This window comes from Equus caballus, chromosome 8, assembly GCF_041296265.1.
Source record: "Equus caballus isolate H_3958 breed thoroughbred chromosome 8, TB-T2T, whole genome shotgun sequence".
Taxonomy (NCBI): Eukaryota; Metazoa; Chordata; class Mammalia; order Perissodactyla; family Equidae; genus Equus; species Equus caballus.
In genome coordinates, this window is record NC_091691.1 from 32,181,252 (window position 1) to 32,205,682 (window position 24,431).

Genomic DNA, 24,431 nt, shown 5'->3' on the forward strand with positions numbered 1-24,431 from the left:
CCAAATTATTAAAAATATTTGTTCATATTTGCTTTTAAATATTTTAATAAAAGAAATGAAACATTATGTAATCAGCTGTTTATTAGCCCCAGACATCTGTCCCACTTATCAGTCCCATTCCCTTTAGCCGTCCCTCCCCAGCCCTTCCGTTCAGTGTATCTATAGCTACACTACACGTAGACTATATGTGATGATGTTGTCCTAGTCCATTCGGGCTGCTATAACAAAACACCACAGACTAGGTGGCTTATAAACAACAGAATTGATTTCTCACAGTTCTGGAGGCTGGAAGTCCAAGATCAAGGCGCCAGGAGATTCCGTGTCTGGCGAGGGCCCTGCTCCAGTTCGTAGATGCTGGGTCCTCACATGGCAGGAGGAGCAGGGAGCTCTCAGCCCTCTTTTCTAAGGGCGGGAATCCCGCTCACAAGCCTCCATCCTCAGGACCTGGTCACCTCCCAAAGGCCCCTCCGAGAACCATCACACTGGTGCTTAGGTTTCGATATATGAATTTTGAGAGGGCACCATGTTCAGTCTATAGCAGATGTTTTCTGTTTCAATTTACATGAATGACAGGTGAGCTGTAGCATTGTTTTGATCACTTTTCAAAACTCAACATTAGGTTTTGAGAATTGTCTATATGGATGATTATACATACAGTTCATGCCTTTTAACTACAGTATAGTGTTTCATTTTATGAGTACACCATAATTTATGATCTGATTGTTGGATATTTAGTGCTTTTTGTTTGTTTGTAGTTTTTAGTTTTGGTTTGTTTTTACTATGTCCTGGCCCAATCAGCCTACTTGTCCCTCACCAGTGACAAATCTGTAATTCAACAAACTTCTTTCATGAACTCATTGCAATGAGAGAAGCTAAACACCTGGGAAAATGTCGGTCATCTCTCGAAACAAAGGAAGAGATTAATATTTACAGGATTTAGGCAAAAGGTGAAATGAACTCAAGCAGTGTTTTTTTTTCCAAGCAAATTCTTTTTTTTTTTTTGGTCAAGATTGGCCCTAAGCTAACATCTGTTGCCAATCTTTCTTCTTCTTCTTCTCGCCAAAGCCCCCCAGTACCTAGTTGTATATTCTAGTTGTAGGTCCTTCTGGTTGTGCTATGTGGGATGCTGCCTCAGCATGGCCTGATGAGTGGTGCCATGTCCGCACTGAGGATCCGAACCAGCGAAACCCCGGGCCGCCGTAGTGGAGCACGTGAACTCAACCACTTGGCCACAGGGCGGCCCCGAAGCAGTGTTTTGATAATACAACAAGGCTCTGTGTAAAGGGTACAACATCAGGCCTGGAATGTCTGGTTTCCTAGGAGACTACAAAGTTAAGGTGACAATGGGCGGCTGTGTCCAGACCACACTTTACCTGAAGCTCTGCCCCTGGGCTGGGAATGAGGTTGCTTCTCTGGGTCAAAGTGATTTAGATCCTCCAGGCAAGAGCGGGACATTTTATTTTTACTGACACACTTACAAACAGCAAAGTTTATGATTTTAGAGAGAAAGTTTTCTCAGTGAGGAAGAAAGCAGCAGCTACTCAAAGCGGGCTCCTTATGAACATTTCCAGCTTGTCCGTGGGAGAAACACTGTTTCTTGCTAACTTTGCAGCTGGCTGAATGTATGTCTGCCCTGCCAGCCCAATGACTGGCAATCGTTTACTTTCTCAATCCAAACTAAATTTTATTTTTGCAACTTATTCAAACATTGCTTCAGGGAACATTCTTATACATATTTCCTTGTATTCACGTGGAAGTGTTTCTTTGGGGCACAAGTAAACTCCTGGCTGTATCATGTGAATATCCCCCGTTTCACCACATATTGCCAATTCCTCTGCAAAGTGCACTATGACCAGCAATGGACGAGAGCTCTTGTTAGGCCACTTTCCACATGTTCTGTGAAGAGCTTTGCCTATTTTTGTATTGGGTTATTTGACTTTTGCTTATAGATTTACAGGAAGTCTTTATTTAATATATTCTAGATACTAATTCTGTGTAATTATTCCAAGTTCCTTCTGATTGGCTGCTAGTCTTTCCATTTTGTTTGTGGTGGTTTTTTGTTGTACAGAAGATTTGAATTTGATACAGTGAAATTTATCAGTCACTTTTTTTTTTAAGATTTAATTTTTTTTCTTTTTTTCTCCAAACCCCCCTGGTACATAGTTGTGTATGTTTAATTGTGAGTCCTTCCACTTGTGGCATGTGGGACGCCGCCTCAGCATGGTTTGCTGAGTGGTGCCATGTCGGTGCCCAGGATCTGAACCGGTGAAACCCTGGGCCTTGAAGCAGAGCGCGTGAACTTAAGCACTTGGCCACAGGGCCGGCCCCCTATCAACCAGTTTTTATTGTGAATTGTACTTTTTCTGACTTGCGTGGGAAATCCTTCTCAAGAGAGTTAGACAGCAGCATGCTAAAGGCAGATCTGACCCCTTCCTGGCTGGAAAGGCGGTATCTTAGAATGACATGTATTGTCAGCTTTCAGTACAAATAGTTTGTCAGATTAAGGGAGTTTCCTTCTACTCCTAGTTTGAAAAGAATTTTCTTTCCTTTCATTTTTTGACATTGAATATTAAAATTTTCAGACTGCTATTTTCTGCATGTATTGAGAGGATCATATAGTGTCTATTTTTTAATTTGTTGATTTGGTGAATTACATTAAGAGATTTTCTTTTTTTTTCTTTTATTGCTTTTTCTCCCCAAATCCCCCCAGTAGATAGTTGTATATTTTAGTTGTGGGTCCTTCTAGTTGTGGCATGTGTGATGCCGCCTCAGCATGGCCTGACGAGTGGGGCCATATCTGTGCCCAGGATCCGTCCAAACTGGCAAAACCCTGGGCAGTCGAAGGAGAGTGTGGGAACTTAACCACTTGGCCACCCAGGCCGGCCCCTAAGAGATTTTCTAATGTTCAACCATCTGCGTATTTTTGGGATGAACCCAAATGATCATGTAAGTATATAAAAATATGTCTATTGTGGACATACGTGAACACATCTAGATGCATGGATATTGCTTAACTCTTGTTGACATTTTATTGAGGATTTTTGACTCTCTATCTACGAGTAGGACCAACTGTGATATTCTTTTTTTATGGCTTTTGTTTTTTTTTTTTTTAAGTTAATAGCCCATTTTTTTACAGCAGTGTCAGCTTTACAGAAAAACTGACTTGAAATTCCCCCCTCCCCGTTTCCCCTGTATTTACACCTTATATTACCATGGTGCACTGTCACAACCGAGGCACTAGTTTGTTGTTAGCGCCGTCAAGTTGATTCCGACCCCTAGCAGCCCTGTGGACAGCAGAGTGGAGCCCTGCCGGTCTTCTGCGCCAGCCTCTCACCTTCTGGCGCTCTATCAGATAGTGCTCCGCTGCTGTTCACAGGATTTTCACGGCTGATGCACTCATATGGACACATTATCACTAACTAAAGGCCATGGTTTAGAGTTCACTTTTTGTCTTCGACATTCCATGAGTTTCAACAAAGATGTGTCCACCATTACAGCGTCATACTGATTAGTTTTACTGCCCTAAAGGTCCCCTAGGCTCCGCCTGTTTGTATCTCCGTTCCTCACCCTCCGCTCCTAGCAGCCACTCATCTTTTAACTGTCCTCAAAGTTTTGCCTTTTCTAGAGTGTCACATGGCTGAGGACATTTTTAAATTGGGTTGAGCACTAATCAGGGCTCCCCAGAGAAGGATATATCTATATCTACCTCTCTCTATATTTTTGCTTGTTATTAGGTCATTTGACAAAATTGGAATATGGACAGTATATTAAATAATGGAATTGTATCATTAAAAGTTGATAATTATACTGGGGTTATGTAAGAAAATACCCTTTTCTTAGGAAATACATGTTCAAGTATTTAGGGGTGAAGGTCCATTTATGCAATTCTCAAGTAACATCATGCACACATACACCATACACGCGTGGGGGGAGGGAAATAACAAAGCAAATGGGGGGAGTTGTTTACAAGAGGTGAATCGCGGTAAAGGATATTCTCATTCATGCAACTTTTCTATGAGCTTGAAATTTGGGTTTTTTTTCCTAAAAAAAAGAAATAAAATCGGTCAAAACAAACGCTTACCATTGAGAAACATCAGAACACTGGGGACAAAACCAAAACGTGCCAGGCTTCCCGGGAGGGGACGTGGCAGACGAGGGTTAGCACCAGACAGGCTGCGCGCTGGAAGCAAGCGACGCGGGGCCGCGCTGCAGCCTCGGACTCCCCGCGCCAGCGCGTCAGCACCGCCCGCCGCCCGGGCACGCGGCGGGGGCTGTTCCGGAAGCAGGGGCGGCGGGAGGCGCGTCCTCCGCCCGCAACGAGGCAGCAGGCAGCGCCCCGGCCGCCGGCGCACGAGGGACGCGGGTCGGTCTCCTCCGCGCCGCCCCCCGGCCCGGGCCACCTCGCGCCGCAGCCTCAGCGGCGGGCACGGCGCGACCCCCGGCTCTGCGGGCGGGCTGTCCTCCCGGCGGGCGGCCGGCTCCGCGTCCACGCCCCGCAGGGCACGGGCGCTCCGGGGTCTCCTCCCGCGAGCCCGTCCCACCAGGGGCCCCTGTGGCCTCTAAGCCTCGCCGCCTCCCGCCCCCGACGCTGCCGCACCGGGGCCAGGGCTTCAACAGGCAAACGGGCCACAAACATGCGGCGCATAGCAGCAGCGTGCATCTGACGCAAATAGCACTGAAAGCAGCGGGGATATTTCTCGTTTTAGTTTGTTAATCAAAGGAATTTTAAATAGACTAGGTTCCATCGTCAGATGTAATGTTTGATGAGTACCAAACACCACCAGCGGATTTAGGGAGCTCCTTTCTATTCTTAGGATTTTTCCTAAAGAAGGAATTGGAATTGAATTTTATCGTACACTTCTTCTGTTTCTCATCTTTAAATCTGTTAATGTGAATGTGTTAATTAACAGTAATAGATTTTCCAGTTAACCCACTGTGTCAATCCCAGGGTAAACTCACTTGTCACGTTGTTTTAATATCTTACTAGATTTAGTTTGCTAAAGTTATTTTGGATTTATTGATGTTCAAAGTGAGTTTCATCTCTCTATATATTTTGTGATAAAAGTATTCATTTGATCTAAATTTTCAAATTTTTAGCCTAGAGTTGTTATAGTCTCCTCTAATTTTTCAAAACTCTTTCATTAGATATTGTTTACTGCTTATTTCTCTCAAGCAAGCTTTTTGAGAGCTGCATCATTTAATCAGCCTTCAAAGAATCTATTAATAATTTTGTTGAGAAACTCTAGTATATGTTGACTTTTTCTACATCAGTAATTTATTTTGTCCTTTCCATTTAGCTAATTTGATTAATGTGCTGTTCTGAAATAGTGCAAAGCCCGTGTTTATTTCAGTATTCCAGGGCCCATTTCTCTATGCTCCGGCCTTCCCTTCTTTACTAGCTTCCTCTCCACTTCCTCCTCAGGAGCCACAACAGCACCTCACGCACCCGTGGGTGGTGCTGCCCACCTGCTCCCCACCAGGTCCAGCCTGTTTGGCTGACTCCTGGGCCCTGACCTCACCGTTTAGGGTCAGGTGTAAATGAGTTCAGTTGTTCCAACTGTGCGTTTTCATTAAGCATCTGTGTTTTCCCATGATTATGTTACATCAGGGATAATTATTTCATTAACAGGGCGCTGACCCTGTGGTGTGGTGGTGAAGTTCAGCACACTCTGCTTCGGTGTCCCAGGGTCTCAGGTTCAGATCCTGGGCATGGACCTACACCACTCATCAGCCATGCTGTGGTGGTGACCCACATATAAAGTGGAGGAAGACTGGCACAGATGTTGGCTCAGGGCTAATCTTCCTCAGCAAAAAAAAAAAAAAAAAAAAAAAGAAAGAAAAAGAAAGAAAGAAAAGAAAAAGAGGAAGATTGGAACAGATGTTACCTCAGGGCTAATCTTCCTCAGCAAAAAGAAAAAAAATCACTTCATTAACAAAATTTTTCAAATTATAAAAGCAAGACATGATCATGATACATCGCGTAGAAAATAGGCACATATAAAAAAGAATTTGCCTTTAATCACACTCCTCTGAGACACGCAGTTTAAATCATGATACATCCACTGTACTTGCAGTTGGCTAACCACTCTTCGAATGATACAAAAACCACTTTTTTTTTTTTTTCTGAGGAAGATTAGCCCTGGGCTAACATCTGTGTCAGTCTTCCTCCACTTTATATGTGGATCACCACCACAGCATGGCTGACAAGTGGTGTAGGTCTGCACCTGGGATCCAAACCCACAAACCCAGGCTGCTGAAGCAAAGAGTGCTGAACTTAACCATAGGCTGCAGGACCAGCCCCTGAACCACCATTCTCCATCATCCCTCTACTGCAGGCTATGGCAACTGTGCAGATGTGAATAATTAGAGGGGTGGGAATGGGAATGGACATGAAATTGAACAGGACATGCTGAAACAAGAAGAGGACTGGGTTCCAGACCATATCAGGAAATGAGGGTGAGGAGCAGGACTGAGGTGTCCAGAATGCGAGACCGGAGGAATGCTGGTTCCAGCAACAAAATTAAGACAGAAGGATTTGCAGCTTGGGAAGGGATGTCATAGTGAGACCATTTATTTCAGAATTGTAAGAGGTCTATGTATTCAAAAAATTAAAAATAGAATGACCATATGATCCAGCAATTCCACTTCTGGGTACACACCCAGAAGAATTAAAAGCAGGGTCTCAAAGAAACATTTGCACATCCATGTTCACAGCAGCATTTTTCACAATAGCTAAAACGTGGAAGCAACTGAAGTGTCCATCGATGGATGAATGGATAAACAAAATGTGGTCTTTCTACACAATGGAATATTATTCAGCCTTAAAAAGGAAGGAGATTCTGACACGCTGCAACACAGTAGGATCTTGAAGGCATGATGCTAAGTGAAAAAAGACAGTCACAAAAAGACAAATAGTGTATGATTCCCCATCTATGAGGTACTTAGTGTAGTTAAATTCAGAGACAGAAAATAGAAGGGTGGGAGCCAGGGGAGGGAGATGGAGAGTTAGCCATCAATGTGGACAGAGCTTCAGTTTCACAAGATGAAGAGTTGTGGAGATGAATGGTGGTGATGGCTGCACAACATTATGAATGTATTTAATACCACTGAACTGTTAACTTAAAAATGGTTAAGATGATAAATTTTATGTCATATGTATGTTGGCACAATAAAAAAATGAAGAAAAAGAGGTCTATATACTATTTTTTACTTTGGTCTCATGAAGAACCTTGGAAACAGCTAAGGCAGGTGTCATTCCTACTTTAGTCAAAACTCTTGACTGCGGGGCCGGCCCGGTTCACACATTCTGCTTCGGCAGCCTGGGGTTCGCTGGTTCGGATCCCAGGTGCAGACATGGCACTGCGTGGCAAGCCATGCTGTGGTAGGCGTCCCTCATATAAAGTAGAGGAAGATGGGCATGGATGTTAGCTCAGGGCCAGTCTTCCTCAGCAAAAAGAGGAGGATTGGCAGATGTTAGCTCAGGGCTAATCTTCCTAAAAACCCCCAAAAAACCCTCTTGATTGCAAGACACAGAAGGCAACTAAAGCAGAAAAGAATTAATTAGGAAACAAACAGAAAATTTGACGGTGGAAACAACCTGAGGGACAATGATCCGTACCTCAAGTGCCATCATCAGGACTTTTTCCTACCCACTCATTCATTCCTCTGCTTCGTTCTAAGGTTTGGAATCCCTCATCCTAGCTGAAGACACGGTTCTCCCTGCACGTAGTAAGGACGAACAGGAGCAGCTCCACCTTCTGGTTTTCAAACCCAAAGGGAGGCCACTTCTCCCCAGCATCCATTTACACGATCCGGGTAAATACACTTCCTGAGTCACGCACAGAAAACCTGGGCAGTCACTGTGGCCAAAAGGAGAGGACACGCCTTCGACCAAGTGGGTCAGAGTCGTACTTGCCATAAGGAGGGGAGCCATGATCAAGATAAATGGACTGGACAGACACTGTAAGACCACCATAACTCCATTTAAATTTTACCGATTGGGAAATTGGAGCTCAAAAAAGCTTAATTTGTCAAAAACCACACAGTAGTAAAATGGCTAACACTGCACATAAGGTATGCCTTCTGGGTTCCCGGTCTGACCAGACCCTCAGTCCTTCTGGCTTTGGTTGGAGCTACTTGAAGAAACAGCTGTTTTAAACAGGGGTGAATACAGGGTAGCAGTTGTATGATAAAGAGGTTCGTTTCTAGGGAGACAGAAGGGTTCCAACCCACTCTGCCACCTGGTAGCGGTGTGACCTTGAGTTACGACAGTAGCTTAGTGAGTGATAAATGAGGTGACAGTAAAAAATACATAAAGCACTAAGCAGAGAGCCGACCAGCACAGGCACCAAGGAGCCACTGCGTCAACAAGTGCGTCAGGGATCTCTCCTTCCTTTCACGAGAAAGCTTCTCCACAAGGCCGGAGGCGTGCCATGACACCCATTCAGGCATAACCAGAGCAGGCCTGCTTGCACGGGAACTGCGGTGTGGGAGGAAGGACGCCCAGGCACTTGGTCCCCTAGGCAGCGTCCTGGACACGCAGATGTGGAGTCCAGGCCTGGCACCGCCAGCGACTGTGATCTGTGGCAGGACACTGCCCCTCTGTTTAGTGGGGATTTGGATTAGGTGGAATCTCATGGAGTTTCCAACCTCAATGTCTACGGTCCTGCCCAGCCCCTCCTGTCCCGAGGGCACGGGGCAGACGTGGACCAGCCTGCACACTGTGCCTCATCACTGCGTTCCTTGAGGTTATGTGCTCGGTACAGCTAGGCTGTGAGACTCCTGCTCATAGAAGCTTCAGAGCGTTAGGGCAGTCCCGGTTTGGTTTGCAAACAAGCAGGCCCCTGGCCCTCTGCGCAGCCCCAGCCCCCAGGCCGGTGAGCGCAGGGCCGGGCAGAGTGTTGACGGAGCACCACCAGCCGCAGCTGAGCGGAGAGGTGCTCTTCTCTTTACGTTCATGACGTGCGGAAACTGGTGAGAGTTCAGATTCAGTTTGGATATCGAGGTGGAATGGAAACTAGAGTTCACTGTGCCAATGATCACACGCACACAGATTACCTCCAACAGTTTACTCAGTAACCACGTGTGTACAGGAATGTTCCTGTCAAATAGAGCACAGGGGCAAGTGTCAGCAAAAGCTTGAGCTAACAGCTGCCCACACGCCCCTGATCTCCAGAAGCAGCAGGCAGTGGAGACAGACGTGAGCAGCTCACAGAGGTCGCTCCGCAGAGAACAGCAGCCTGACGTTTCTCCTCAGCCAGGTGCCCTATCCTCATATGAGAACCACAGCTGGTCCCAGATCTCAGACATCATCACTTGACACGTTCTTCTTATACGGACACATCATACACAGTAGGAGACATGTGTGCACCTCACTGAGGCCCACAGAGCTGCCCTGTGGCCACCACGGTTGGGGATAAACCCACACTCCTGTTTGGATGGCTGCAGTGGGAGCAGTCCATGGTTTAATGCTCCCTGCACAGGATCACTCTCTAACAAACACGAAAAAGCTAACCCACAGGGCCAGCCCCATGGCATAGTGCTTAAGTTTGTGTGCTCTGCTTCGGCGGCCAGGGGTTCGCAGTTTTGGATCCCAGGCGTGGACGTACACAGCGCTCATCAAGCTGTGCTGTGGTGGGCGTCCCAGATATAAAGTAGAGGAAGATGGGCACAGATGTTAGCTCAGGGCCAGTCTTCCTCAGCAAAAAGAAGAGGACTGGCAGTAGTTAGCTCAGGGCTAATCTTCCTCAAAAAAAAAAAAAAAAGAATTGCAAAAAAAAAAGAGAGGCAACAGATGTTAGCCCAATGCCAATATTCCTCACCATAAAAAAAAAATTAACCCATTTCCTTATCTTTTCGTGAATCTGAGCTTGATGCGTTTTTTTATAAATAATTTTAATGAGAGGAATGCTTTAAATGAGAATCTCAAGTTACAGATGTCCCTCTTTGTTTCTTTGTTTCGTCTTACCAGTGACTGCGTCCATAGCAGTTCTCTGTTGGCATCTTTGATCACTTAGGTGCTCACGTATTAGATAAATGTGGTGTTCCTTGGTTTATTTAATCTTAACATTCTGAAACTAAGTCTCAATGACAAGATGTCAAGACTACCTGGATACAATAAATAATAATTGTGATCCAAGTTGTAAAACCCCACAAAGAAAATATAGAATTATCAGAGAGCATCACCAAGTCTACAGATTTAGCCTCAAAACAAATTGACCACCTATCAAGGGATGTGAGTTCACTGAGCGGGAGGGCGCTGGGAGCACACTGCGCAGTGCGGAGGAAAGTGTACTTTGGAAATAGCTTAGTCACATTTCATTCTTTTGAGCTGTCATGAGATGCTACATTGCCTGCTTCTAAGTTGCAGACAGACATCATGAGATAAATAAAATTTTCTAAGATAATGAGAGTGAGAATGGCCTTTCCCTTCACTCTGGCGAATAAAGGGGACCAGGGTGAACCCTTATGGTGGAAACCATTTTACTCTCCTGTATAGGTCACATGGTACCATTACAGAGAAACCACTGCAGGTAACTGTCACATGCTGTATTCCAAACGTGATCAGGTCTCAAACTACTGACTGCATTTGCCGGCTAATGCCCTAACGGCAGGAGCAGAGTGGTACTCAAGTTTATTAACACAGACGGCACTGTGAATGCTGCCTCCCAGGTTATACAAAACGGAAAACCTGCATGAAGAGCTCCTTCAAAATGCAGATTGAAATGCAAATCCAACTGGAAGAGAAAATACCGCTGTGTAGCCCAATGGCAACTATTTCCTTCAGCAGAGGTTCATATGCCAGCAGGAGAGAATGACTGGGGGACAGAGGAAGAGAAAGGTGACATTCTTAAGAGTGTTAGACAAATGACAGGGATGGTGCTGTCGACACTGGCCTCTTTGGCAGTCCATTTCAACCTAACATTATGCTTCCTGAGATTCTAAGTGAAGCGACTCTGGTTTAATCTTAGAAAAGCAGATTGTCTTCTTGGCCTAGTGTCAGTGATGGAACCGGTGTGAAGCCTGTGAAAGGTTCTCTGTGGTAATTTTGACAACTGAAATGGAAAACCTTGTCTGTCGGTCACCGACTACATGAACTATACATAATAAAAACAGCAGAATATGGAATGAGGATATTTTAATTGCACAGCACAATTTTTAAAATGAGAGTACTGGAAGATATGATACATTATTCTTTTCTTCACTCAGTAACTGGTTATCTTTTTTCTTGTCTGTACATATTTAACATAAATAACAATGCTTTCTTGTCAGTTGTTTGGCTAACCCAGAGGTAGCATAAGACTCCATAAATATTTCAGTTTCTATTACTGAAGACGGGTTTAGTAATAACCACAAGACCACCTGCATACGGAGCAGATGGTAACAATCTCCAGAGCCATGTACACATGCAGTAAAACGAAACAAAAAACACAAAGAACTTTGTTATACTTTCTACTGAATTGTTAAAATACAAAGAGAAAATATTAATATAGTGTGGTAAATCTTGACAGATGTCAATCTATGCCCTATGAGGCACACGTACCAGTAACTGATGCTCAAAATTTTGTTAAACGCTCATCATTTAAATACATGGCACAGAAGACAAATGGTAAACTCAAAATATTAACTCAAGAACATTTAATAAAGGGACTATTTAAAGACATGTGTTCAGAATTAAGGAAACCAACCAGGGATGGTGAGGCACCCAAAGCAGTTACCGCCCTTAAGTATGAAGAGCAGGGAGACAGAATTTCGTTACTGAAAGCCGAGGGATTGAGGGCCATGGAAGAGGGCGGCCCAGTGGAAGCTGCAGTCACACAAGAGCAAGATGCTGCCAACACCATGGCCCGGAGGAGGAAGGGAGAGGTGATCAACACACTAACCTCTCCACCGGCCACACACCTCTCGTCCCAGCTCCCCCACATTCAAGCTCATGCAGGACCCTCAAGACGCTGTCCCGGAGGACAGCCTCGAGGAGCAGAGACGGGGGGAATTGGGCCTGGAGAAGCAGAGGACGGTCAGCACATACACAGATCCACGATACGTACAATCCAATTGTGCAGCTGCTACAAGGACAAGTCATCCGGAGCCCCGAGGACACAGGTTCTGACTCAGATGATGCAGTCTAGCCAGCTCTTTTTCAAGATTAATGCTTAAGCGCTACTGATGGCAAACGCCCTACTTCTAAACAGATCATAACCAAAATACATTCTCATCCCTAGGCTTGAAGGAGTCAATCGCTTTTTTGAAAGATTCTAAAATGAGGAAAAAACCTTTTCTATTTACCCACGTACTCGCCATTTTCAGAACGCCTCATTTCCTCATTTAGATCCAAATTCCACTTAGTATTATTTTCCTGCTGCCCAAAAAGTTCCTTTAATGTTTCCTGAAGGGAGGTCTACAGGTGATAAATTATCCTTGATTTTATTTTTCTGAGAAAGTCTTTTTGGCTTTCATTTTTGAAAGGTGTTTTTGATGAGTAATGGAACTCTGGATTGCAGGGGTCCTGTTTTTCTTTCAGGAATTTAGAGGCGTGGCTTGGCTGGCTTCCAGGCTGCACGGTCCCGGCCAGAGGCCTCCCGCCATCCTTGTGCTGAGTCTGTTCTCTTCTCTAGGTGCTTTATTCGTGGTTTTCATCGATTTGACTATGATGTCCACCGGCATGATTTTCTTTATATTTTTTCTGTTTTGGGTTCTGAGCTTCCTGAATATGTAGAGTTATACTTTTCAGCATATGTGGAAAATTTTCAGCCATTATTTATTCAAATTCTTTCCTCTGCCCTTTGTCTCTCTCCTCTCCTTCTGGAACTCCAGTTATACGTGGATGACACCACTGTATTCTCCTGGCTCTTTTTTTCCCCAGTCTTTTTTTCTCTGTGTACATCACTTGCGTAGTTTTTATTCCTACTCTTCAAGTTCAATGACATTTTTTCTTCTTCTATGTCTAACCTGTTAATTCTATCTAGCAGGGTTTTTTTTCCTAATTTTCGGAGATTGTGTTTTTCATTGTGAGAAGTTCCATTCGGGCTTTTTAAAATATACCTTCCAGTCAGGTTTCATCAAATTCATGTTTTCCTCTACTTTCTATTTATAATAGCTATGTGAACATCCTTGTCCACTAATTCCAACCACTTCAATCTCATCTAGGCCTCTTTCTATTGATGGATTTTTCTCCTGGTTACAAGTCATATTTTCCTGCTTCTTTGCATGCCAGGTAAGTTTTTGGATGTCAGACACAGTGGGTCCAAAGTAGCTTTTAATCCAGAGTTAATTACCCTCACTGGCAATATACTCTTCTGGGAATTCTACCTGATGCCCCACATGCTAAGCTGTTTCCACTCTGGCTGGTGAGAACGTGAACTGTCCCCAGCCTGCTCCGAGTTCCAGGAACTTTGGGCCTGCTGCTCCCCAGCACTACTTCTCCTGGTCTCAGGAAGTTTCCTTCACACACATCCAAATCAGTACTAAGCTGAGAGACTCAAGAGGACTCCTTGCAGATTTCTGCAGCCCTCTCTCTTGGAAACTCCCTCCTCTCCAGTACTTCCCTGCAGATTCTAGCTACTGTGGCCTCCCCAAATGCCAATGCAGCAAGTCTATTCAACGCAGCAGATCACGGTTGTTCTCTTCCCTGCAGTGCAGCCTGGGAACGGCTCCAGGCAGCAGGTGGGCAATCGTAGGTCCCGCCTCAACCTGTCCACCTTCTGCCAAGGAGCAAAACCTGTGCTTGTTATCTGTCTAAAAACCATTATTTCATAAATTGTGCAGTTTCTAGCCGATTAAGATAGGAGAGTTACCCACCACAGCAGAAAGCAGAAGTCTTCACACTTCAAACACATCTACCATTTAAAAACCTTTACAATAATTTATATACAGTAAACACAACTTCTTTATAGACTTATTTCAATAGGATCATGCTTACGAAATTCTTGAAGTTACTGGGCCTACTCCTCAGTGTGAAATCTCCAATATACAGCATTTAGTGTTTTCTGCGCACACGTGCTCTTGAGTGCACCGTCGTCATCCTTCCTCTATGAAATCTTTCACTCACTTTTTATAACAACAGAGTTTTCCTCCTGTTTAGGTCTTCTAAATGTTTAATGAGCTGTTGCTTCTGACTAAAAGGCTCTGTGCTATCACAATATTGATAAGACTTCCACAGTGTGGGGCCATCTGTGTGTAATAAATGGCGTCTTCTGGGAGAAGGCTTTCCTATACGGTCTACTGTTCTAAAAGCTCTTTCCTTCCTGAATTCTGTTTAGTGAGACTTACCTTTGCAATGACAGTTTTGTCAACAGTCAGCGCAGTGACAGTGTTTCTCTCCTGCCTGTGTGCTCAGAAGGGCGGGGAGGCGCGACAGCTGCCAGCAGGCTTCCCATGCTCGCTGGACTCACGTGGCTTCTCCAGGACATGAGTCCTGTGATGTGTCATGAGCTGTGACTTCCTGCTGAAGGCAGTCCCACACTCAGTGCACCCATAGTATTTATCTCCTGTGTGAATTCTCTGATGCCGCATGAGGTGGGACTTCCTAGTGAAAGACTTCCCACACTCACCACATTCATAGGGTCTCTCTCCTGTATGAATCCTCTGATGTATAATGAGCTGTGCCTTCTCAAAGAAAGCTTTGGCACAATCACTGCATCCATAGGTTTTCTCTCCTGTATGATTTCTCTGATGCTTAATGAGCTGCACTTTCTGAACAAATGCTTTCCCGCATTCACTGCATTCATAGGGCTTCTCCCCTGTATGAATTCTCTGATGCCTCAGAAGTTGTGGCTTCCAGGCAAAAGCTTTCCTACATTCACCACACTCAAAGGGTTTTTCTCCAGTGTGGGTTCTCTGATGGTGGATGAGGCTTGACTTCTCGCTGAAGGCTTTTCCACACTCACTGCACTCATAGGGCTTCTCCCCTGTGTGTGTCCTCTGATGGGACATCAGGCTTGACCGCTGCGTGAAGGCCTTCCCACACTCACTGCATTCATAAGGCTTCTCTCCAGTGTGAGTTCTTTGATGTGTTAGGAGCTGTGACTTCCCAAAGAAAGTTTTCCCACACTCAACACATCCATAGGGTTTCTCTCCCAGATGGGTTTTCTGATGTCTGATCAGCTCCGACTTCTTGAAGAAGGCCTCGTCGCAATCGCCGCAGTGATGGTTCCTCTCTCCTGTGTGAGTTATTTGGTGTTTAACGAGCTGTGGTTTTCTGATGAAGGCTTCTCCACACTCCCTGCACTCATAGGGCTTCTCTCCTGTGTGGATCCTCTGATGCCTAATGAGGAGCGAGTTCCTGCTGAAGGCTTTTTCACACTCACTACATGCATAGGGTTTCTTCCCCGTGTGAGTCCTCTGATGAGTAATAAGCTGCGACTTCCAAAAGAAGGCTTTCCCACAATCACCACACTTATAGGGTTTCTCTCCCGTGTGCATTCTCTGATGGGAGATGAGCTTTAGCTTCTGAGAGAAGGCTTTCCCACAGTCACTGCAGCCGTAGGGCTTCTCTACTGTGTGAGTTCTCTGATGTCTTTTAAGCTGGGACTTCCTGCTGAAGGCCTTCCCACATTCGCGGCAGCTGTAGGGCTTCTCTCCCGTGTGAGTCCTCTGATGTAAAACGAGCAGTGACTTCCTACTGAAAGCTTTTTGACACTCACCACACCCATATGGTTTTTCTCCTGAATGAGTCCTTTGGTGAATAGTGAGCAATGACTTCTGGGAGAAGGCCTTCCCGCACTGGCCGCAGCCGTAGGGCTTCTCCCCCGTGTGAGTTCTCTGATGCACAATGAGCTGTGACTTCTTGCTAAAAGTTTTGCCACATTCCATGCATAGACAGACTCCTGACTGCGTTATCTGGCTTGTAATGAGCCACGACTCCTTCCTGCTGGCTTTTCTACATTTACTGTAACCACGGTATTTTATTCCACTGTGGGGTCTATCAGGTTTGATATAGACTAACGATTTCTTATTGAGCTCATCAAGTTTCTTTCTTCCACAGTTATTTTTTGGAATAAGAAAATCAAAAGGATGTTTCAAACTTTTTTCACCTGTGTCACATTTATGAGGCCTCATTCCTAAATGAACAAAGTTAATGCTGGAATGAAATATTTTCCCAAAAACATCATATTCATGGCCTCTCTCCATACCTTTGTCTTGATTATCCTGGTGCCACATTTTGAGATTATCATCTAGCCAGACTTCTTCTAAAAAGGAAAAAAATGAACCCATACTGTGTGAATCCCTCAATGATTATGCTTATTGAAGAAAACTTCTGAAATGGAGCCTAGGATCCTAGTCACACACACACACACAAATCTCTCAAATACAATGTCTACTTATTGGGCATTGAAAATTTTAACAGAAAACAGAATTTAAATTTACAAATTTATAAAAACATGAACTTTTAAATATGGAAATATGAAATATACCCAAGGAAGAGTGATCACAACCAAAAGAGACTGGAGCAATTTTCAATCAAATACTGGAGAGCTCAATTTACTTATTCAACAACGATCTACTGATTATCTACTATGTGTCCAGAACTTGATCTAGCAGGTCAGAGAAGACAAGGAGGTGCCCCCATCAGAGGGCTTACAACGCAGGAAGACAGAGACCAATGACACATGAAAGGAAAAGATGAGCACACACTGTTGAGCACTATAAGGGAAGAAGCATTGACTAGGACGCAGGTCAACGTGGGATATCAACCTGCCCTCTGAAAGATGAGCAACGTTAGTTTTCAGTACTATCATTACATTTAAAAAACATTCTCATTCAAGATCATTGCCTGAATCACTGAAATCAGTAGCTTCCCCATCATTAGAGCTACTTTTGGGAAAGTTCTCCAGATCTCAGCACCAACTTTTTAATCAGATTTTTTGACATTTTAACTGAATTCACAATCTATATATGATGCTATCAGTGGAAATTATTCCAAACTACAAGAATTCTTTGCATAACATTAGGATTTTTTTTTAACCCGTAAGCATATTTGTCTGTGATTTCCACAATACGACCATTTATGGATATTTTACACTGACCTTTTAGAGGTTGTTCACTTTATGATGATACTCTTTACTAGCTCTTATGGGGCAATATTCCCAGGAAGTACTCTGCAAGATGAAAGATTTGGCAAGATCTCAAATTTAAGGGACCTATTCTTTTTCTGCAGGATAATTTTTTTTGGGGGGGATAAAAAAGCCTCATCTAATTCTCAGATATATCAGAATTTCAGAGGAAGAACCAACTGGAGCTGGTGATACGGAGGAAAATGAAAGGATTAATGTGTTGAGCTACAGGAGTGGAGAGGATCATACTAGCCACTGAGATGAAAACGACTGTGGGAAGAAGTTTGGAGATTAAATGCCACAGTCGTATGTAGACATAAAACGTGTCAGACCCACATGAAGAGTAAAAAAAATTGTTTCCTGAAATGTAAAAGTAAATAAAATAAATATTTTAAATTAAAATCAAATCAAGAATTAAGATTAAGATATATATCCAAATTAATATATTAAATGATATAAAACTGGGTAGATAAGATATTGCCATACCATGAGGTTCTTCAACATAAATGGAGTTAAAATATCACACAGCAGGTGGTGGGAGTCGTACACCCAGCAGACTACCTGAGGGGATGCATGAGAAGCCTGAGAGAAGCTGAACACCAGATGCACCACAAGGATGCACTGGAAGCTGAATGCAAGTCCTTGGTCTGCACAGAGCCAGGGAAGAGGCAGAACTCCACACTTGCAAGGTATTCGATTTTTATTCTCTATCCATGGATTCACCTTCCACTCTCTACAGGTTTAAAACAGAAATCTGACAAATTAGAGGGAGGAAAAAAATAAATTAAAGGAAACTCAAAAGTAATCAGTGGTACCCAAAACAAGAACACTTTATGAATTCTTAAAGAGGAGGAAAGAAGCCTGCCTCTGTGGGTTGGACGGGGGCAGGAGACAAGGAAACGGAGACTGAGGAAGCTAAGAACCCCCTGATCCAAGAAAGCAAGGTCCTAAAGGACTGCCATCAACCTGTGCCACCGTGGAGGTGAGAGGGGGTCTATTTCATCATCAACTCCACACACAGGGGACTCACCCTGACGTGGGGACCAGGATACAGAGTACAGCAAAATTCATGGAGAGCTCATGTCACCAATCTTGAGTCAACTCTGATGATTTAGGAACTATAAACACAGTTTTATAAATAACATTTCAAAAGTGCCAGCCTATCATTAGAAACCTGAGGTTCAACTTCCCCTGTGGGCCATACACCTGACTGTTGCTCACCTGGACAGCTGTGGTTTAGGATCTCTTCATCTGTTATCCACTGCTCTTCTTGCTCCAGCTGGAAAACGGCATCAGGTTTGATAATTTGATAACCTGTTAATTGAAAACACAGAGGACGTGGACCCAGTTGCTTGAGCTAAGAGACTGTTAAACATGAAGCCTATTTTACTACAAGGGCTATAAAATAAAGCAAGTGAGGGGCCAGCCCGGTGGTGCAGCGGTTAAGTGCACACATTTTGCTTCAGTGGCCTGGGGTTTGCCAGTTCGGATCCTGGGTGCAGACATGGCACTGCTTGGCAAGCCATGCTGTGGCAGGCGTCTCATATATAAAGTAGAGGAAGATGGGCACAGATGTTAGCTCAGGGCCAGTCTTCCTCAGCAAAAAAGAGGAGGATTGGCAGCAGATGTTAGTTCAGGGCTAATCTTCCTCAAAAAAGCAAAAAAGAATATGCTTACCCAAGAAAGCTAGATTGCTATAGTTCTCCAACATCACGTCTCTGTACAAGTTCTTCTGAGTAGGGTTTAGTAGCTGCCACTCCTCCAAGGTGAAGTCCACAGCCACGTCCTCAAACGATATCTAGAAAAACACAATCTCTGGTAAATTTGAGGTGGTTCTCACTGTGGAATACAGACTTTCTTCTCTGTAGTGGTGGGCAGCCTCCGAGTTGGCCCGCTGATCTCTAACTCCTGGTATTCAGGCTTTTGTGTAGTCCTCCCCTCTTGAATTGGGGTGGACTTACTGACTCACTTCCCCTGAACAGAAGAGGGCAGAAGTGAGGGGTGTCACACACAAGAGCAGGTTAAAAAGACTGCGACTTCCCTCTTGGGAACGCTCTCTCACTCTCTCTGGGGGAACCCGGCTGCTGTGCTGGGAGGCAGCCCTGGGGAGAAACCCATGTGGCAAGGCACTGACGCCTGCCAACACCCACATGAGTGAGCATGGAAGGGGACCATCTCCCTGTTGCACTGGAGGTGGCCACAGCCTTCTCAACTTCTCAATTACGGGGTCGTGAAAGACCCTGAACCAGACCCACATGGTAAGCAGTTGGCAGATTCCTAATCCACAGAAACTATGAGATAAATGTCTGTGTTTTCAGCCACTGACATTTGGGGTAATTTGTTACACAGCAATGGATAACTAATATCATATCCTAATCTTGCATTACACTTTGAGAGAGAAACAAAAATGTTATTAAAATATTTACCATTATGAATTCATTCATCTATCCACCCATCTATCTGCTGAATAAGAAATTGGAATAGGTTTTTTTCTAAACAAGCACAGTGTTCCTCAAAGGAAGTGCCACTGGTATTGGGAACAATTTTAGCTGAGCAAGATCTCCCCAAGCAGGGTGAGACCTCAGCCTGCCTGGCCCCCACCAGCCAAATGACAGTAACTTCTCAGTCACTGTCAAACCAAAACCACATCCACATATCTAAAACTCTCCTCCCTCGGGGATGGTTCTGCTCCCAAGTTGGAACAATAGCTAGCTCCTGTAGACGTCTTCTAGAACATGGACACTGAGCAATTAAGGTTCTCAGCACTGTAACAGGTCCTAGAAATACAAAGATGAGTAGAAAAATCATGTTCTTAAATATTTTTCAGTCTCCTCAGGCCAGTGGCAAGAAGGTGTTACACGGGCCACGAAACCAGTGTATACAGGGTATGGGGGCCAAAGGCCAAGGAGGCGGAACAGCAAAATCGACTTGGAGAAAGACGACATGTTGCAGGATGCACGTCACCTGATTTCAGGTACGACAAGGTGGTATTAGTGAAAGGACAGATGCACAGGTGAACGGAACAGAACAGAGAGCCTAGAAACAGACTCCTACAAACACGCTCAGTTGATTTTGACAAAGGTACAAAAGCAATTCCATGGAGAAAGAAGTCTTTTCAACAAATGGCGCTGGAACGACTGTATACCCATAAGCAAAAGATAAACCTCAACACATACCTCACACAAAAATTAACTTGAGGGGCTGGCCCCATGGCCGAGTGGTTAAGTTCGCGTGCTCCACTTCGGCGGCCCAGGGCTTTGCTGGTTTGGATCCTGGGCAAGGACATGGCACCACTCATCAAGCTGTGCTGAGGCGGTGTCCCACATGCCACAACATGAAGGACCCACAACTAAAAATATACAACTATGTACCGGGGGGTTTTGGGGAGAAAAAGGAAAAATAAAATCTTTTTTAAAAAAAAATTAACTTGAGGGGCTGGCCCTGTGGCCGAGTGGTTAAGTTCGCGCGCTCGGCTGCAGGTGGCCCAGTGTTTCGTTGGTTTGAATCCTGGGCGCAGACATGGCACTGCTCATCAAACCACGCTGAGGCAGCGTCCCACATGCCACAACTAGAAGGACTCACAACGAAGAATATACAACTATGTACCAGGGGGGCTTTGGGGAGAAAAAGGAAAAAAAAATAAAATCTAAAAAAAAAATTAACTTGAAATGGATCACAGACCTAAATGTAAAATATAAAACTATAAAGCTTCTAGCAGAAAATATGGATGACCTTGGGTTTGGCAATGAGTTTTCAGATAAAACCCAACACATGGTGAATTTAAGAAAAAAATTAATAAATTGGACTTTTTCAAAATTAAAATTTTTTCTTTGTGAAAGACATTGAGAGAAAGAAAAGACAAGGCACAGACTATAAGAAAATATTTGCACATGACTTATCTGAGAAAACACTTGCATCCAGAATAAAGAACTTTTAAAACTCAATAATAAGAAAACAAACACCACCATTAAAAAAACGGGCAAAAGACCTTAATACCTATTTCACTAAAGAAGATGTACAGATGGAAAATGAACGTATGAAAAGATGTTCAGCAGCATTTGTCATCAGGGAAATGCAAATTAAAAACTATAATAAGATACCATTACATACAATAAGAATGGCTAAAATTTTAAAAAACCCTGACAAACGAGGATGCAGAGCCAACAGCAACTCTCATTCACTGATGGTGGGAATGCAAAATGGTCCACGACTCTGGAGGACCAATTTGGCAGCTTCTCATAAAGTGGAACACAGACCTACCAGATGACCCAGCAGTCCCACTCCTGGGATTCATCCAAGTGTACGGAAAACTTACGCTCACCTGAGAAGCTGTGCTCCAATCTGTACGCAAAGGAACACAACTGCTGAACACTGGAAGCAACCAAGGTGTCCTTCAAGAGTGAATGTGTAAGGACACGGGTGTCCACACGGGACACCACCCTGCGCTAACCACTCAGCAACAAAACAACAAACTGATACAGACAACATGGACGGCCTCGAGGATGAGTGAGAGGAGCCAGCATTGAAAGGCTAGACACTTATAATTCCTTTATATGACATTCTGGAGAGGGCAGCTGCAGTGACAGAGAACATGCCAGCTGCTGTCGGGGTTAGGGATGTGGGAAGGCGAGACTCGGGGAGCTTGTTTGCAGAGGGAACTGTTCCGAGTCCTGGCTGTGATGTTGATTACGTGAATTTGCACACATTTTAAAACTCATAGGAGGTGTCCAGCTCCTGGCTCAAAACAAGGATTTTCAGACCAAACCACAGGCAATTACAAAGGCTGTGCGGGAGGCCTCACAGGGGAAGCTGCCCTCCCCACACCCCGGATCACAGCCAGTGCACTAGGGGCTCCCCAGGACTGTTATTCTGGTCCCCGTTACTGAACGTGCTGTGGTTTATGTACACCCGGGTGAGCCTTTGCCCCTAGCCCTGACGGGAACTGCCATAGTCAGGGCCGTTACAGAGGGGCACGTGGGAGACTGTGAACCTGTGCCTCACGGGCCATAACTAACACCACAGACGAGCCTCAGACCAGCACACAAGACGAGCCCTTCTGTGGGGATGAGACATTTGGATAAAAATAAGTTCTGCTCCTAATAAGCTTGTTGTTACCCAGGTGGATGCTCACCACAAAGGCCCCTAGGAAACATAACCGACCGCACCTGTCAGCTACGCACGGGGACTAAAACCGCCTCCACCCCGGAGCAGGCAGTGACGAGACTGGTCGCCTCTTGGGTCCCTGAGAGGAGGGCCTGTGGAGATCAGACACTGTCCTGGACTGGGCCTATGCGTGTGTGCTGCCACTGTCATCAGAAGATGCTGAACCAGCACTAGAGAGCTGTCTGGCCTTCCAGACACTGGCCAAGGCTAAAATCACTGCCAGGGACAGGTTCCCCTGCCAGCAGGCCAGGATGTTCTTGACAGGTGGATTTCACTGGGCCTCCGGTCCTGTCCCGAGGGTTTTGCTGGACCCTGACTGCAGCTGACACTTTCCTGGGATTGGGATAGCCATCCCTAGGGTTCCACCCACATGGGCCACATGGTCTAGGCCCTCCAAGACCACCCCTGTTTCCTGTCCAGCTTTCCTGAATTCACTGCAGCTAGAATAAGCCCAGATTTCCCACACAGCTGAGCAAGTGTTTTAATGGGCAGTGAAGGCCAGACTTCAGCGGCTGACGGGAGGGGTCAAGATAACCCAGCCTGGATCACACAGCTCGGAAGAGCAGCCTGGAGCCCCAGGCAGCAGTTGCCCAAAAGGGCCCTTCTCACTGGGGCCCGAGGGAGAAGACATCCGGTCTTCAATTACCTGCCCTCCTTTTACAGTCACTGAGCTCAGCTCCCCCGGGACACTGTGAACACCTTCCATCTCCCAGCATCTTCCTGAAGCCTCAGTGAAACCATTTTAAAATCTTTTGAAAATTCAGGAGTTTTGGCTAACCAGTTCTTAAACGTGATGTACTTTTCTGGTTCAGTTACATAAAAATATCTGTTCCTCCTGCATACAGTCTTTCCAGACAAAAGGTATGAATGGAAACAGGTAATTTTTTTAAAAAAGTTTTGATTACCAAATGGGACACACTGATAATAACAGAAAAAACAAAACCCAGCACCCTAGGAGGACGGGGGAGGGGGAGACATTAATGATCTCTGTTCTTCAGACCTGCTCCTGAAAGCTTTCCCCTCCCCCTGGAGAAAAACAAAAAACAGAAGACACAGCTCCCCTGCTGCCTTTCCAGGCTCCTGTGGATGCTCTGGATTTAGACTGACTGCTGAGCCGACAATGCAGCCTCCCGATGGGCCAACTCTGGGACGGCAGAGGATGGCCTCAGCTCCTGAACTTTCCAGGAGGAACATTTCAGATGTGGTCCACATCTAATAAAGTATGAACTAATAAGCTGAGGTCATGGACAAACAAAATGGTTTGGAACTGCCCAGGCAGCCCCTCTAAAACCAAGGACCAAACTATATTACTCAGACTAGACTAAAACCCCCGGGGCAGGAGGGCCACAATGGAAAGCCACACTGCAGCCCTGTTAACCCTTCTGATTAAAGTCTGCTTGGGTGCCCTTACTCTGTAAACTCTGTTTCCAGGAGGACCGCATGTGCCCTCCGGGACTGCACTTCTGAGGTGTGTACCCCAACCATCGTGACACTGTCTCACCCTGGAAGGCCTGGAGGCCAGCTTCCACTTACTGGCCAGAGGCGTGCTGTGCCTAATTGATGCCTTGTGCCAGGCCAAAAAGATTCATAGAGAAACCTGAGAAGCCTCCTAAGGGGCTGAGGGCCCTTCTCCTGACTTGGAAACTGTCACAAGCACATTCAGTCCTGAGGCAGGCCTGACCACCCTGCCTCGAGTGGCCTCTTTGTGGCACTGGCCCTTGCTGCCTCAGGTTAACCAGCTGGTTCCTGTCATAGCTCCTCAAGTCTGACCTGTTCGAGTCCATGACAGGGTAGCCTGCTTCCCGTGCAGGTCTGGAAAGATCCAGTGGTGGAGTTGAGGAGTCTGGCTCTTGGTTAAAAACCTCTGTGTGAATCTTCAGGTGCGACCACCTGGCAGGCCTCATGGGGAAGCTGCTCTCCCCACACCAGACCTGCACACCTTGCCCACAGGCTCTGAAGGAACTGCAGTTGAGGACTCAGGTCCCCTGGCCGGTCATGATCTTATGCACCACACGTCTCTTTATCCGAGGCCTTCGGCAGAGGGCTTTCTCAGGTGCCTCTGCCAAGACCTCCTAATGGCGGGCAGAGGAGAACCCTGAAGACACTTCCCCCACTCCGACTCAGAACCCACTACTCTTCCACTCCTGGCCCTTCCCCCACTCCTGACCCCAGGGACCAAAGAAATGCCAGAGCCTCCTGTTCCTCTTGCTCCCTGGG

At 45.4% G+C, this 24,431-nt stretch overlaps 1 protein-coding gene across 14 annotated transcripts in view; it reads right to left on the reverse strand.

Moving 5' to 3' along the window:
* ZNF605 (zinc finger protein 605) overlaps positions 1-24,431 on the reverse strand; it is a 49,849-nt gene that overhangs the window by 15,601 nt on the left and 9,817 nt on the right. For 12 of the 14 annotated variants that reach the window (XM_023648173.2, XM_023648168.2, XM_070220508.1 and 9 more), the window contains 3 exons: positions 18,729-18,849; positions 18,273-18,365; positions 11,121-16,187 (listed from right to left, as the gene is read on the reverse strand). In XM_023648173.2, the coding sequence (XP_023503941.2) occupies positions 14,332-16,187; positions 18,273-18,365; positions 18,729-18,849 (2,070 nt within the window). In that variant the 3' untranslated portion in view covers positions 11,121-14,331. Of the gene's footprint in view, positions 1-11,120; positions 16,188-17,024; positions 17,116-18,272; positions 18,366-18,728; positions 18,850-24,431 lie in introns of those variants that run through there. The other 2 variants (XM_023648174.2, XM_070220512.1) reach the window with 2 other exon arrangements.